Consider the following 16,480-nt stretch of genomic DNA (forward strand, 5'->3'; position numbering starts at 1 on the left):
GATGGATGGTTAGTGACCCGGTAATGTATTGGCAGGTTGTCTTTTGAGAATATGATGCATCATCTTCTCATTTTATATAATTTTGCTTGCAGTCCTTATGTCACTGCCTAGGAATAGAGAGGACAGCTATTTGCTTCTATACATTGCAAAATACACAGAATTTCAAGTCAGCCTAAATTAAGAAACTGCTTTCACATGGTAGATTTTAAGATATTTTTAAATTAAGAAACAATCAAATGGATGGCTAATCACCTGACGAGGTGATATGAAGAGATGACTTCCTTTACCAACAGTGAAAACATCTTCAACATTTGCTTGAAATGGAAATTTGTTTATTTGAAGCAGGGACAATGCACAAATAAACCTTAAACTTGAGAGAGAATATGTCTTGGGCCAGGTTATAGCAACAATTGATCATTTACACCTGTAGTCCCTGGGCAGGTATGACAAATATAAAAATAACAATTTTAAAAAGAAATTTAACAGCATAGATGACTTGGTGACCATAGTAATTAAAAACAATCAGTCTATCCAACAAAACGAAAGTGCCAACAGCCCACTCACAATCTCTTTGCCCCCTCCCCAGCATACACACTCAGACAGAAGCAGCAGCTTAGGCACATTTGAGTACAATCCAACTCTAGACACTCATACATACACGGATACGCACACACAGACACACTCACATATACAGCTTGGATAGCTGATGTTGGTTTTCTAGCCTGCAACATACTACCAAGCCTTTTCAATGAGAAGGACTTATTAGAAGAGGACTAATAAATAAATAAAATAATCTTGGTTTTAACTCAAGAAAAACATGAATGAATGTATAGCACCTCAAAACAATCAACATTTCTCTGAAAGTGTGTATATATATTATTTTTAATTAATGAGAGAAAATGTTAACTATGGATTTATCTGCCAATTATTGTCTAGATTAATCACTTTGTCTATACAATGTCAAAAATAATAAAAATGCCCAGTATGCAAAGTTCCAAAACCCAAAAATATTCAATTTATTATCATTTGAAATGCTGGAAATAGAGAAACTTTTGGCACTTTACTTTTAAATGACAAACAATTATTGGTTCATAAAAATAGATTATCGTGTGACGGTTAACTCTGAAGCTGAAGACTAACCCTAACCCTGAAGACTAATCATCCCAGCCTTAATTTAGTGTCCCTTTTTTTCTTCTTTGCAGACTGCGACTTAGTGGGAGTACTGCAATGAATAGCCAGCATCCTAGCCATGCAGAGAGCGCTCACCCCACAGAAAAACAGCCACCTGCCTTGTCCCCCAAGCTCCATGTCCAGCGATCGACATCAAAGGACACCATCACCATCCACTTCTCGGCTCTTGGGAAGGAGGAAGAGGAGGAGGAAGAAGATCTGTACAGGACATCTGTCTCCACTACCTTAGCCAATCAGGATGACTCAGACATTGTGACAGCCTTAGAAGCAAGTGAAGAGATTCTGACAGCCTTAGAAGCAAGTGAGGAGATGTTTGAAAGCGTGCCATTGGACACTGCAGACAAAGTTGCTGTCATGCCTGAATCATCCAGACTTTCTCCAGTTCCTGGACATCACATTAACCGTCCTCCCACACAAACTTTGCCATCGCATAATGTTGAGCAAAAAGGCTCAAAATTAAATGCCTCTCCCCCTAAATCTTTGAGCTTTCCCTCGAGTGATAAACCCTTCCTCAGCTTGATGAAGTCTCGCTCCTCTGACACGGAGTCTCGTGACGGGATCCCTTCAGTTGACGCTCCTACAGTAAGGCATAGGCACCTGATGAAGACTCTTGTCAAATCTTTATCTTCAGATACATCCCAGGAGTTGTCGTCGTCCTCCTCCTCCTCCTCCTCCTCCTCCTCCACACCCTACCGTCTTCCAGAATCCCGCCTTAACCTGCAACTCTTCAAGCAATTCAAACCGTCCCGGATGCCGTCTGCTACCACATCGTCAGTCGGCGATTCTAAAACTGCTCCTTCCTCTCCGTTAACCTCACCAGAAAACCGCAGCTTCTTTAAAGTCTCAGATGTGGAGGCAAGATATGAAGACACTAAGCGGCGTCTCACTGAGGTCATCTCCGAACCGCTCCAACTGCTGAGTAAGATCATGGATGAAAAGAGTGGCAGCTTAGCTTGCAGCAGTATTTACTGGCCCAAGGCCCTCTCTGCCAGTGCCTCAGAACCCTCCAACATTGCTTCTATCAATGGTCACCTGGAGAGCAACAACAATTACTGCATCAAGGAGGAAGAAGGAGGTGACCTAGAGGCTGAGAGCCCCAACAGCTCGGCTTCTGGTCCAGCTGAATCGCCTGTTCCCCCCTCAGTTGACACTAAGAGCCCCAACAAAGCATTACTTTCCATGTCGTTGGACAAATGCTCTATGTCCGCTCTTGCTAAACAAGAGTATGAGGACTTTTGCATCCTGTACAGTGAGGACTTTGAGAATTGTACTGACACAGAAGGTGATGGTGGTGAGAGAACTGATGATACTGGAACTGGGAGTCAAACTAAAGTGCCACTAAGTGGTAGTACTGAACCATGCAGTGAAGATGAATCTGAAAGTATTGAGCCGGCACCTAGCGTTCCACACTATACTCTCCTCTTCCTTACTGTACTGGTCTATGGGTATTTTGTATTACCTCTGCCAAGTTACATAGGAGGAATGCTGCTTGGGATTGGGCTGGGATTCCTTTTAGCCATTGGTGTTGTGTGGCTGACGGGACCAAAACCTTCTGGCAGTACTTTAAGACATTCCAGACACCATGGGAACCTGTGGAATCCGAATAAGTTGGACATTAAGGAACCACAAATCTATAAGGTCAGTGAATATTTAAAACCTCCTCAAATTAATAATTTTGTCATGCCGCAAAGGCCTTAATCGCCTTAAAGAATCTTGCTGATGGTCTTCTTGTCGTTTTCAGTACTGAAACCGAAACATGTTTTTATTTTTGACATTACATAAGATGATGACGTGTGCGTCGGTGTATATATAACAGACCAACATAATGAAATTACAGTATAGACAATCCATATGACAAAATGATACATAGAATGTAAAAAGATAGATCCAGGAGGATGTCAAGCAGCTTCCAGGTGTCTCCAAACAACTGCCGCCTGAGCCACACAACCTCCTCTTAACCATGTAACCTGGTAAGAGGACAGGTTATACAAACACACAAGAAGCAAAACTGAAGCAGGACATTCACACATCATTTGTTCAGTCATTTAGGAATTAATTTTAATTACCTGTGCTAATTAAACTCTGTGCCACGCCAAATGTATACTTTATATTGAAAGAGAGTTTGACTTCATCATGGCAATGGGTACAGCTGAGCTGTATCTATGGAGTACTGAGAATAAAGACAAACATGCAATGTAAGATGCATATGCACACAGTTTTTGCATTGAAGTTTCATAGCAGCAGACAAATTAATGTGGATCCTGAGCTGAATTTAGGCAGAGGAACTTCAAAGTCTACCACTGAAAGCAAATGACAACAAACTGTTTGTCTCCACTGGAAAAGACAGCGGTTTACAAGACACTTTCTCATCCGTGTGAAGTTCATAGAGACATGGTTAAATGGGTAACCGTACACTGTGAGCAGATATTTACATTGTCCTCATTTTCCAGGCACAGTTTTGGATTGTTATCTTTCTCTATGTTTGCAGTTGTTCAAAGCACCTTTCACTCTTCAGTTGCATCTTTTAAAGACGGACCCATCTATATGAGAAAACATGTTTAAATTTCATATTTGAAACTGTTTTCTAGTTTGATTGTTTTGTATCCCAATCCTTGAAAAGTGATCTACATTATGTCAAATGCTTATGTCTTCCCTCCAGGGCTGGATGAATGAGATATCGAACTATGACCCAGAGACTTACCACGCCACACTTACCCACTCTGTGTATGTCCGCTTAGAGGGCTCCATCATTCGTTTGTCGAAACCCAACCATAACGTCGCCCGCCGTGCCATACACAATGAACCAAAACCCGATGTCACCTACATCAGTCAGAAGATCTATGACCTCACCAACAGCAAAGTATGTTGTTAGTTTTAAGTTGTTTCTGTAATCTTCCAGTAACTGAGGTAAAGGTCAACTGTTTACCTTTCAAGCTAGTAGACATTTTAAAGGATTATACATATAGGTACATTCAGAGATATGCACGTCTATATAAACTTAATCTAAAACTAGTTCATTAGAATATACTATTCAATAAATGTTACATTTTATTCACTAAATGTTACATTTTAACATAGATGATGACTAATACTACAGCATTGAATATGTCCTCCATGAAACTTGGTAGAAATGTGTTGAAACCCAACTGTTTGTGACTCAGGGCTGTCTTCCCTAATCCTCCAGGTATATCTAGCACCTCCGAACCTGGCCCGGAAACGTATATGGAACAAAAAATACCCCATATGCATTGAACTTGGCAAACAGGATGACTTCATGTCAAAGGCCGAGGGTGACCGGTTGGAGCCCAGCGAGAGCTCCAACACAAGGGACAGAGGAGAGGGGACAGGAGGAGCACAGGAGCGAGGGTGGTCATCTTCGTCCAGTAGAGACCTGACCCTCTTTCTGTTCGGAAGGACTGGGAGAGAGAAGGAGGAGTGGTTCCAGCACTTTCTGTCAGCTTCCCAGCTAAAGGAGGACTTGAAGAAAGCTTCAAGTGTTGCCGGGAGTAAGAGTGGTGAGCAAAACTGATGTCTGTGTGCACAAGACATTGGTCACCTTCCTCAAATGTAGAAGATAATGTTAGAGATTTTTCTTAATTTTCCCTTAATTTTGTCTTTATTTTTGACATATATTTGATATATTTGTAAACCTATACGGGTAGAGAAATGGCGCTACTGCTCATAAGTAGTTGACAGTAGTAAAGTAGTTTACAAACCGCAACAACAAGCGCATCATCTAATTCCTCACCTTCTTTTTTCTAATGTTTGCCATGGCCCACAGCTCCGAGCTCCCACAGCCGCAGCAGCAGCCGCGGCAGTCTGGATGAGGCACTGGCATCTCAGCCCAGGTCAAAGGACTCCTCTGTCTCCTCAACAGCAGCAGGCAGTGCCAAAACCAAACCGCTACTTGACTACAATGTATACATGGCCTCCTTACTGCCAAAACAGGCGGTAGTCAGCCCTGCAGCTGCGAGCTCTGCTCTTCAGAGTCCTCAGAGCAGCCCTGGGGCTGATAAGAAGGTAGCACATATACTCTTTCATTCACACTATAACACCTTTTTTCCTTTCTAATTTCCTTTTGATAGGTGACAAACTTCACGTCATTTGCAGTTTAACCTTACTGTTACAAGTGATTTCAACAACAAGCTGATATTGTGGCGTATCCTCAGGAATATTTACAGGGGTAGAATACGTTGTATTGTAGGGGGTTAAATGTTTTAGACTCCTGTACATATTTTTTTCTCCTAAATAGCTCAGTTAGTTTGTTAACTTGCCTGCTGTGTCTTAAGCTTCAGAGCACCAGTTCATCCCAAGTGCAGCCCAGGGAGGTGGTGGTGGAGGAGGAGAAGGAGAAGAAGGAGAAGGAGGAGGATACTGTTGCCTGGGTGAATGCAGCTCTTGGCCGGGTCTGCTGGGACTTCCTGACCGAGCCCTATTGGGCTGAACTGGTCTCCAAGAAGATTCAGTTGAAGCTCAGCAAAATACGGGTGAGTGGAACAAGGCCCCAAACCACCTTTCACTCTAAAAGGGATTTAAATTCAAACAGCCAGACGAGAGGAAAAAGTTGAAGTAAAGAGTCCTTTGAGTCATGCTCACTTTCCTGCTAAAAACAACACGTGTCCAAGCCCACACAGGATACGCACACAATTACGGCGGATTTCCACCAACTGCAGAACATTTGCGGACCGGCTGCTCCGTGCTCCGCCGTCCTTCAATACCCACCAGGTCTGAATTTGTTGTGTAATGACTGCGGCCATGACTGACAGCTGAAGTCAAGAGGACCCACCAGATCTCGCAAATTCGCGTATGATTGCGCGATTTAACAGGATGTAGTTTCTATAAACAGAACCACAAAACCAACAACATTTTGTTTCCATTCCGACTTCAGACCTTCCACTATCTGCTCCGGAGGGCTGCGGATCGCCGGAGCTTGGACGCAGCCATTCCGCAAAAAACCTAATGACTCAGTCGCCGTTCAGGAGCGGATCCGTAAGATGTTCCGCAGTTGGTGGAAATTGGGGGTTAAGCTCTTCAAATGTCTGTTTGTACCTCTGTGCAGCTCTTTAAAAGGGGAGAAACCCGTCATCCTTCCCTTCTAGCCTCTTTATCTTACTGTTTCTTACTGATCCTGTCCCCCAGGCAAACCTATTTTGCTTCAACCGTACAATGTGTTTTGGTCTGTGTGACTGTCCACATGGCCTGTGGCAATCACTGCAGGTTATCTTACCGGGGATTTCCACGAATCACGAATTCAGGTAGAATAGAACCACAAAACCAACAACAGTTTTTCCATTCAGAGGAGTAGAGGGGAAACGACTCTGTGCTGTGTTTTCAAGGTGTAGTGCAGGGAAATGGGATCCGCCGTGAGCACGGTGTATTTTATTTTGAAAATTAACCGGATATTTATTTAGTTTCTGTGCTCGACTTTCTGTCCCGCACTATCTGCCGTGTGCTGAATTGCTGCGGAGCTCTCCGTCGTCCGTCAAAAATAGAAGCTCTGCATATCTGCTGCGGAGGGCTGCGGACTGACGGAACTGGGACTGAGTAGGGACGCAGACGTTCCGCAGTCAGTGGAAATACACACGCTGACTTTAATGGAAACCTAATGACTCCGCTGACATTCCGGAGACGTTCCGCAGACGTTCCGCATCCAGTGGAAATTGCCGGTTAGAGTCTCAGTTCAATTGTGGACAGAGATTGAACACAGTTCTGACCCGTAATGTAGAGACAGTTGATAATAAGTTGTGGTGGAGGGCAGAGTGTGTCATCCATGCCTAAGTGTGTATGAGTATATTTATTTCATGATTCATGTCTCCATTTTTTCTTTCTTTTTTTCAAGCTGGCATCCTATATACTAGGAAGGTGTATGGTTATGAACTACAGGTTTTTATTTCAAATTTGTTTAGAGCCTAATCTGCAAATGAGTTATTCATGTATAGTGTGCTCAGCTCAGTTTTTTTTTTTTTTTTTTTTTTTTCTTTCAGTTACCTTACTTCATGAATGAGCTAACCCTGACAGAACTGGACATGGGCTCGGCCACTCCCAGAATCCTTGGGGCATCCAAACCCTCTATCGACTACAGAGGCAAGAGAGAAATCAATGTCAAACACACACACAAACACTCCCACTCAGTGGTTTCTGTAAAGAGATACTGACATGTCTGGCCAGTAATGCTAACTGTGTGGTACATTGAGCTCTGTGCACTGTATTCTGGGAAGAGTCCATTCATTGTGCAGACTTTGTTTCTCGACCGAGCATACATGAGTGCTTCTTATGTTTGAAAGCACAACACACCATTGTCTGCCAGTCCGTTAGCTATGTCAATATTGGAGATAAGAAAAAACTAACTAGTTGTCTATGTATTTGCTTTGAAGCCTACTCATATTAAGTAGGTAAATTGTCAGGTTTTTCCCCAGGAAATTGGTTAGTGAAGGTGGTACAGTCTGCACCTCCACCCCCTGAGTCAGTGTATTAGCGTAAGTGCATGCATTTATAACATCAATTACACACACAAAATGTTTCACACATTAGACAATGAATTGTACATACAAACACAATGAACCCACAGACATTTTCTGATCTTCTGTGAAAACTCTTCTCTAAGCCAGGTACAATGTTGCTCCTTCTTAAAGGCACTGGCAGATTCAAGGAGGCAGCATTTCTACACATGCAACACCTTCACAGATATGATCAGATCCCTAAAGATGTCTATTTACGCAACAATATCCTTCTAACTAAAACGTTATTCATTTAGTATGGCAGTGACATAATTTTTGCCTCATCACCACACACAAAAAATCAAAAGACATACAGAGAAGACCTAAAAAAAAAAAAAAAGTAACCAAGAGAGGGAAATGAAGGCCCATTGAGGGCTTATTCAAAACCGCTAGCTAAATAATAGAAATCAATATTGACAGTATCAATATTGGGTAACTATGCAAATTCTAATGATGACAGAGGTAGGTGGTTCTTGAAGGTTTACATTTTTAGTAGTTCTCTTTGTACTGTATATGTTAATTAGTTAGATCAATCCATCTCCATCACTCGACATTTGGAGGGTAAACCACAGATGTAGAGTTGCATTTGTTATGTCCTTACTAGCGTTGGGCAATGTCCCCTAATTGGCAGTTGACGATGTTTACAGTAAAACATATCTCTTTACATAAACATTTTTTTCTACTACTAAATGCCCTTTGTAAATGGTGCCCTGCTGGTAGGTTTTACAACTTGACCTACTTTCATTTAAGTACGGTGCAGTAAAATCAATCAGATGTCCGTGATCTGCGTAACAATAGTACAGTGGGACGTTTGCCTTCAACAGAGCGACAGTAATAACCTAACATACCATCATTACTGAGATTAAACTACATTCTCGGTTATGTTTGCACTGAATAACGCATTCAATAAACAGAAACATAACTCTTGCAGCGGACATGAACAGATGCGCAATATTAGCTCACACATAAAATAGCACCCTCGTGAATTAGCCTACTGTTGCTAACGTAGCTACATTCATAAATCCTGCATAACATCGTCCCGTACCTACAGGACCTCAGACTTACTTATTGATGCACGCACAGAGTAGTGTCGACAAACTTAGTCCAGTGAGGGGAGAAAGGAAAGTGTGATAGCATTCCACGTTAACGCTTTTTTCTCTCTCACTCGAGACCGCTGTGTCCAATGTTACTAGAAGGTAGAGCGAGCTACAACTGAGCGGGAGAGAGAGAGAGAGAATGTATCTCTTCAGCCAATCCAGTCTGCTCAAAGCGATGGTCTTTTTCACAAATAGGTTGCACGTAAAGGAGGAAAAAGTAGCTTCCACTTAAGGAGCCCTATGTCTTGTCTTTGTGTCTTTGCTAGTTTAAGACCGACGCACTTGTCAATTTCCCGTCCAGCGACTAGGATTAGTGTTTGGGGGGGGCATCACGATGGTGGCTCTCCATCGTGATGTCGGCACAACCCTAGTCATTTATCCACATGCATGGATATTGTTGTTGATTTTATAAGGCTCCCCATTAGCTATCGGCTTCCCTTCCTGGGGTCCACATTTGAACTCTAGCTGTGTCAAACAAGCACACACAGGAGAAAGTGGCTAACCTCAGCTTGGCTGGAACTTACAGTATATGTGGAATAAACAAGACAAAGCTTCTTCAAAGCAAGAATTATGCCCGATTTCACAATTTCCATCAGTCAGTGCACACACTTCTTCAATGTCATGCTCAGAGGTGAAAACAAAGGTGAAATAATGAGTTGAACTCATTTAAACTGCTATAGCTTGACAAATTGCAAATGGGTAACTTTGACTACAATTACCTCTGTAGGTCTCCACTCCAAACCAACAGTTTGCTTTCACTTACCCAGAGCACTTAGTAAAAATTCATAACAGGAATTACAGCGTTTTCACAATCTTTCCAAAAATCAAAATACTTAGCAGTACAAGTAGTAGTGTGAAATGTCAAATGAGGTGAATGTTTTTTGCAATCGACTGCATGGATACCCAACGTAGATAGAAGTGACATTGTGTCTCATGGATGGCCACTGCTTCCATTCTTTCTCTTGTCCTCCTGCTGTGACTAATAAGATCACAGTACTGAGGCTGTGTCTGCATGCTCTCCATCCTAAACCTCCGTTGAAAACAACACTGTCCAGACTAAGATGCTGACAATATTAATCGTCAGACATCGCTATCAAATCAAATGAGAATGCTGTAATAAAATATAACACAGCAGTAAGGGTCACACCATCATCTTGTTCTGATTCATTACTTGTGGTTAAGACTTCCATGTAAATGTGAATCAGCATCGGCATTAAGCAACTTTCCATACATTTTTCAAATACTGGAAATAATAATCCGTTGATTAGAATAAAAATACACCCAAAACAGTTTTTAGTTACAGCAATGGTAAAGCCAAGAACAGCCCCAATACGTGAGCAATAGTAAAACCATAGCCAATAACCTCTTCATTGAGTAAGCACCGGCACCACGAGGCTTACTGTGCATCACACTGTGGCGTAACATGCACTTCCACCCACTCAGCTTGTCAGGCAGTGGTACCCTCAAGGTTCGAGAGATGTGCTTGTTACTTGCAGGCTCTTAGCTGGCTAAATGAAGTACAAACCTATCCCCTGCTCTCCAGCTGCTGCCAGACGGCCTGACTGACACTAACACTGCTCAGAGTTCAGTAGGGTGGTGTGTTGTTTACTGGGCAGTTGCACGTGTTACAAAAGCCATGTGTGCTCGATTTTAATACGAATAAATCTCCTTTAACAAAGGTGTTATGTACGATAGATCCCAGAAAACACTTCATAACTGAAGGCATTGCGTACAGAATAGAATGTGATTGTTTAGTGAGGTCTTAGCTGAGTACAATCAGATCACAATCAGGCTGTATGCACCTCAGCAGGTCTTCTGGTTATCTGTGGATCGGGTGAGTCCAGGCTTAGCTATGTGAGGGGCCTATGTTGGTTCAAGTATCGCAGAGGTTTTCAGCTGACTGTGTTCTAGTTTTTGTCATTTTTAGACCTGCATCAGCATTGAGCATTCCATCCCTTTGTATCCCATTGCTTCTCTCATTCTCTTCATTCAGTGACAGATCTGTCTCTTTAGTGGTTTCATATGTACAGTCTCCAACTTTTTCTCTTCCTCTTATTTTCCCTTTCAGTTCATCTTCCTCTTTTTGTCCTTAGGCTTTTGTGTCCGCATCTCTCTTCCTCCCTCCTGTGCTATGAGTCACTGCCTCAATTTTATTACTGCTGCACTCCTATAACCCCTATAATGAGAGCAAGAATTGATTGCATCTCCAACTGAGGCACCACTTGCATTTACTGGAAGTGTTCCAGGCAAAACACACCTCAACAGGCACTCGCAACACAATCAGTGTATGAAAGCCACCATTTTGTTGATGTTATGTCTAGGTCGTCCGCTTTAATTGTACTTTCATTCGGAAACTGCAATATGTCGCCAAGTGTTTTGATTACTTTCTTAACGACTGCAAGTGAACTGATCCAGATAACCCACTGTCAGTCTAAAAAAGCAAAGTGCTTCATTTTTAGACCCATTGCTGGAAACAGGAAACAGGAAAGAGGTACATGCTCCTAAGAAAAGACTAAAGATAAATGAAGGCGTTTTGCTTTACTGAGCCTTGAGTCTGTTTTTGTACAGTTTATACAGTGCCTCTGCACAGAAAGTGACTATTTCATTCCTCTTTTCTGCTGTGTGTTTCCACGATCTATAGCTTTTTACCTTGAAGTGGTAGTACGAAAACTGTAAGTGGAAACGGTCAGTTTAGTTCCCCTTTCTGAAGCTGTGTCCTTTTGGCGTCTCAAGTTCTGCCGTCTGACCCAGCTCCTTCCTGGAACAAACATTCCAAGTGCAATGGATCGATAAACCTCCAACTGTGTACGTGCACATAACTAACTAACAAAGGAGTATGTTGTACGCTTGTGTCCATGCACATTTGTGTTTGAACACAGTCTGCTTCATGCTCATCAGTTTCTGTAACGTCCATTACTGGATGCATACAAGCAGTCCCCTTGCCTTATTGAAGGCATTTCTTCGCAGCGTGTGCAACACGCACTCTTAACTTCTCGCCATACGGCTTCACCCCAATTAGGAAAGCACTGCCCTGTGTCCAGCAGCTTGCACTGAGGCTTTTCTATTCTCTCCCCAAACTAACAAACCTCAGTGCCCTGCATAAACCCATACACAGCCAGACAGACTTTTTATTCATCACGTCCCCAGGACAGGTGGGTAAAGCAAAGCCCACTGGGTTCAGCACACCCTGTTCACCCTGAGTCTGTCTGACTGTCTATTTTTACTTTGGGCTGTTTCGTGTGACTTTTATTTCTTTTCCACTCGGTTCTGTCTGACACACCAGACTCATTGCATTATCACATTATTTAGCACAACCAGCTGGTGCCACCAAAGAGCTGTGGGGAGAGTCTTATCCACTCAGTCTCATTGCGAGTTTGTCCTCGTGTTTTTTGCTTTCCAGTAGCACATTTCTTGATCCTATCTGAACAACATTTTTACTTTTTCCACTCATGGTCCTGGGCCACGTATACTGATGTCAGGAAAGCTATGTAATGTAAAGTTGCAGCAAAGTGCGATGTGTTTTGGTTCAGACGGTCTTGAATGGCTGTCATCCTCTGACTCACTCACTCCTCACTTCATTGAACTTGTCTGCATCATCTGTCATTCTTTGCTGCCTCCCAGTGGTGTAAAGAGAAACCACAGCCAAGTTTATGGTTAGATGTGGCTCTTTGTCCTTCTGTGATGCTTGGGGTATAAAGTTGTGCCACAGAAAGGGCAAGGGAGGAATATTAGAGGTGGGAAAGATTTAACAGGCAGGGAGAAGGATTGTGGCCTGAGGTGACTGAGACTGGCCTTAAAACTCTTAGCCACCTTGATTTAACTCTCCTTCATTCAAGTATCACTCGTAAACAGGGTTAAGAATGTGATGATATTTAAGAGATCATAGATATCTGTCAGCCTTAAACACACCAATGTATCATAACTGTGCCTGCGTGTAGATATGTAGATATAGACAGTAGATTAGTGACATGATAGTAGATGAATCCGTGTTACTGCATATTAAGCTCACATCCCCAAATGTTCGACTTTACAGTTTCACTTCTTTCATTTTCTCTCAGATCTACATTTCTAATAACCATTGTGTGTCCCTTCAGGTCTGTGGTTTGACCTGGAGATTTCTTACAGTGGTTCCTTTCTGATGACCCTGGAAACCAAGATGAATCTCATTCGCCTGGGCAAGGAGGGCGAAAGCATCCGCTTTGGGGAAGTTGGCAAAGATGGGTGAGACCCTCTAATGCACATTTTAGAAAAGCCTCAAGATGTTTTTCTGTTGGATTAGATGCCCCTTTTTCCCCTCTACTTGACACCAAAAAGTATATGTGTCTCTGTCAGGTGTCTGCTACATTCTGTCTGGCTCTCACTCAGTATTGTATATCTTTGCTGTCTTTTTTTTTCTTTTCTCTGCTATTCCTTCTTTACCTTCTGGATTCCACCTTTTTATGCGGCTGTTAATCGGATGTGTTTCTGCTCTTGGTGAGTGCTGCTTTCAGCAATGGTCCCTTCTGTTCAACTCTCATTCTCTACTTTTGTACATCTATAGTTTTGGGGTTGTCTCATTTCATTACCACTTAATGCTGCATCTCATTAAGTATTCATTTCTTAGTGTGTTTAGTGCATTCATCTGTGTTTCTGGCTGTTTACAACCCCCAAATCCATTCTCGGCAATGAAGAGGAAGAGAATATGTTAATACATGTCAGAGTAAATGCAGTCGAGATGCACCAATGAAACTTTTTCTCCCCTGCTACCTATCCATCGTATTGGATTGGTGCATCCATAAACTACTGTGCGCATGTACAGTATGTACTGTTCAGGGCTAGATTGATTTCCAGTAAATGAGAAGTGTAAATTGCCAGTCCTCAGGAAACAAGATTCAGTTTCACATCAAATTACACCTGAAAGTTGAAAACGGTTAACACTACAGAACACATGCTGAGCACCAGGGCTCGGTATCGGAACCATAGACTGTATAATATGTATGGACCGAGCATGTGTGACGTCACCCATTGGTTTGTGGAGATCTGCTATGAGTCGTTGAGTTTACCGTTAGGGGCGCAGCCATCCTGGTTGGGATGGGACTATTTTAGATGAGAGGGAGGACTGAGGGAGGAGCTGCTTACACTCTGTTACGTTACACACTTTCACGCCCTAAAACACCCCCCTACTTTATCGCCGATTTTAAAATCAACGAGACCATAAACATTTACATAATTCTGTGTTGCAGAACACTTAAAACGATTGAGATCATAAACTCATTATGAAAATGTTTACTGAGGTAATAAATCAAGTGAGAAGTGGGTAGGGCTGGGCGATATGGTTAAACTGTATCACGATATAAGTTTTTCATATCGGTCGATATCGATAATTATTGATATTTTTTTATGACCTATTTAAAATAAGGACCAGGAGAAAAATATATTAAATTTAAACATTTTTATTTTAAACTTAACCCTGCTCTGATTATAATCCCCTCAGTTATAAAAGCAGAAATGTCAACACAACCATGGAAAACACTCAAATAATTCAAATGTAAACAGGTCTAAAATCACAATGAACACTTAACAATTATCTCTTAACATTAAGGTGCAAAATTAAAGAATAAGTAAGAAGTGCTTAATAAAGTGTCATAAAATAGTGCAAAGTGTTAGCTAAATATAAGAAACCTGAGAAGGAACTATTTTCTGCAGGTTTAGTGCTAGATTGGTAACCTGGCTTCTGGACAGTGCTCAGCACGTCTGCCTTCATTATTTCTTTGTAGCGTTTAGTAAGGCGCTGATGCAGAGTACCTCTCCATGGTGCTCTGCTGCTTGTGCCGTGTTGCAGCTGCAGATGTTGTTGGACGTTGATGGCGAATACGGCTGTGCTCCAAAGTGTGAGCGGCTAAAGTGGTAAAACAAGTTTATGGTATTACCAGTGTTGGTCTGATTTACATTGGTCTGACTACGGTCAGACTTATAAAATCCCCAAAACTGCGATACTGACTTTTCCTGTTTTATCAACGATTTCCTCGCTCGCTGCGGCACTCACTTTCCACTCCACGCCGGTTCTGTTATTGAAGAACACGAGACAGCGATGTGGCAAACCAAACTTGATACTGTTACATGATTGGCTGTTAGTGTCACTCCCCACGTTGCTAGGTTGCCAGAGAGTGAGGGCCTTTGTTCATGCAACCAAACTTGATTCACAACCTCTGGTTTCTTCTGATGAAGAAAAACAAGTTATCGAACGTTTTATCGACCGCATTTTCTATTGATATTGATTATGTGTCTATCGCGATACATATCGTTATCGTTTTATCGCCCAGCCCTAGAAGTGGGTCACTTTCTCATAGACTTCTACAGAAACCGACCTCCTTTTGCAACCGCACGTGTCGCCCCCTGCTGGAATTCAGATAGAATGCAGGTTTAAGGCACTTCTGCATTTGCAGTATTTCGCCGAACCGGATGCTTTGTCCATTAATATTAATAGTCTATGATTGGTACACAATGCCTTTTAGGTACTTGGTTGTTATCAAAACTTCTCCAGCAAACCATACCTGCATTCAGTCCTTGTTGTACCCAGATCTAGAAAACTATTTGTAGGATTTTTGCTCGCAGCAAATCACCGCAAGCGTGTTTATTTATTTTTTTTCCTTTTTGTTCTTTTTTCTTTGATTTAATGCGACGTGTGATTGGCCCACTACAGCCCATGTCACCTTCTGAGTGTTTCCATGCCTCATTTGTTCATTGTGTCATTGGTACAGTACAATAGAATCCAGGTGTAAAGCACAAAGAAACCCAGCAGAGACATGTGTTAGTGCATGCATGCAGGTGTGTGTGCGTGCCTTCTCACCCTAATCCATTTGTGTTGTTAATGCGTTTCCAGATACAGGCCGCGGACATACTGCCTGGCTGATAGTGATGAAGAGTCTTCCAGCGCAGGCTCATCGGATGAGGAAGACTCCTCAGAGCTCTCAAATGACTCGGCGGGAGCAGAGGGGTGAGAATGAGTTCATATACATTCTCTGTGCTCAGTTAACCCATTTCCATAATCACAGGATTATACAATATTGATTTAAGAAAAAAAATTGAGACAAAAGCTTTCTTGTTATTAACTTTTGAAACAGACCCTCTAGCGGGTAAGATGAAGGTCCCAGTGAAAATAAAGTACTGACCTAAAATTGTTTTAATTGAGACAGAAGACATAACTGTCTGCCAACAATATGTTCACAGGCAAGGCTAGGAATTCATTACAAAATATGAAATATGAATCAAAAACATGTTATCATTAGATCACATGGAAGTACAGCTACGCTAAATTTAGTATGTGACTTTAACTCCTAGCACTCTTTTTATTTATTAACATTTTTTTATAGTTTGGTCGGAGGCCACAAACCCAGCAAGATCATGCGCTTTGTGGACAAGATCACCAAGTCCAAATACTTCCAGAAGGCCACAGAAACCGAGTTCATCAAGAAGAAGATGGAGGAAGTGTCCAACACACCCCTTCTGCTTACAGTGGAGGTGCAAGAACTCCAGGGAATGCTTGCCGTCAACATACCCCCTCCACCCACTGACAGGATATGGTACGTAAAGGGGGTGTTGTTGTTTTGATTTGTTTTTCTACTACGTAATTATTGGAATTCTGTGCAAAGTGAATTACCATGTCAGTCAGAGTGACAAATAATCCAATCTTCTTCCGAGATGGCTTTCATTTGA

At 42.2% G+C, this 16,480-nt stretch overlaps 1 protein-coding gene across 1 annotated transcript in view; it reads left to right on the top strand.

Moving 5' to 3' along the window:
- Window positions 1–16,480, top strand: part of LOC114564720 (testis-expressed protein 2-like) — a 49,072-nt gene that overhangs the window by 27,825 nt on the left and 4,767 nt on the right. Inside the window, exons 3-11 of the mRNA XM_028592245.1 lie at window positions 1,203–2,829; window positions 3,851–4,051; window positions 4,376–4,706; window positions 4,973–5,211; window positions 5,481–5,678; window positions 7,176–7,275; window positions 12,880–13,006; window positions 15,648–15,761; window positions 16,138–16,347. Of these exons, the coding sequence (XP_028448046.1) occupies window positions 1,228–2,829; window positions 3,851–4,051; window positions 4,376–4,706; window positions 4,973–5,211; window positions 5,481–5,678; window positions 7,176–7,275; window positions 12,880–13,006; window positions 15,648–15,761; window positions 16,138–16,347 (3,122 nt within the window). The 5' untranslated portion in view covers window positions 1,203–1,227. The remainder of the gene's footprint in view (window positions 1–1,202; window positions 2,830–3,850; window positions 4,052–4,375; window positions 4,707–4,972; window positions 5,212–5,480; window positions 5,679–7,175; window positions 7,276–12,879; window positions 13,007–15,647; window positions 15,762–16,137; window positions 16,348–16,480) is intronic.

The sequence above is a fragment of the Perca flavescens genome, chromosome 2 (assembly GCF_004354835.1).
Source record: "Perca flavescens isolate YP-PL-M2 chromosome 2, PFLA_1.0, whole genome shotgun sequence".
NCBI classification, from domain to species: Eukaryota; Metazoa; Chordata; class Actinopteri; order Perciformes; family Percidae; genus Perca; species Perca flavescens.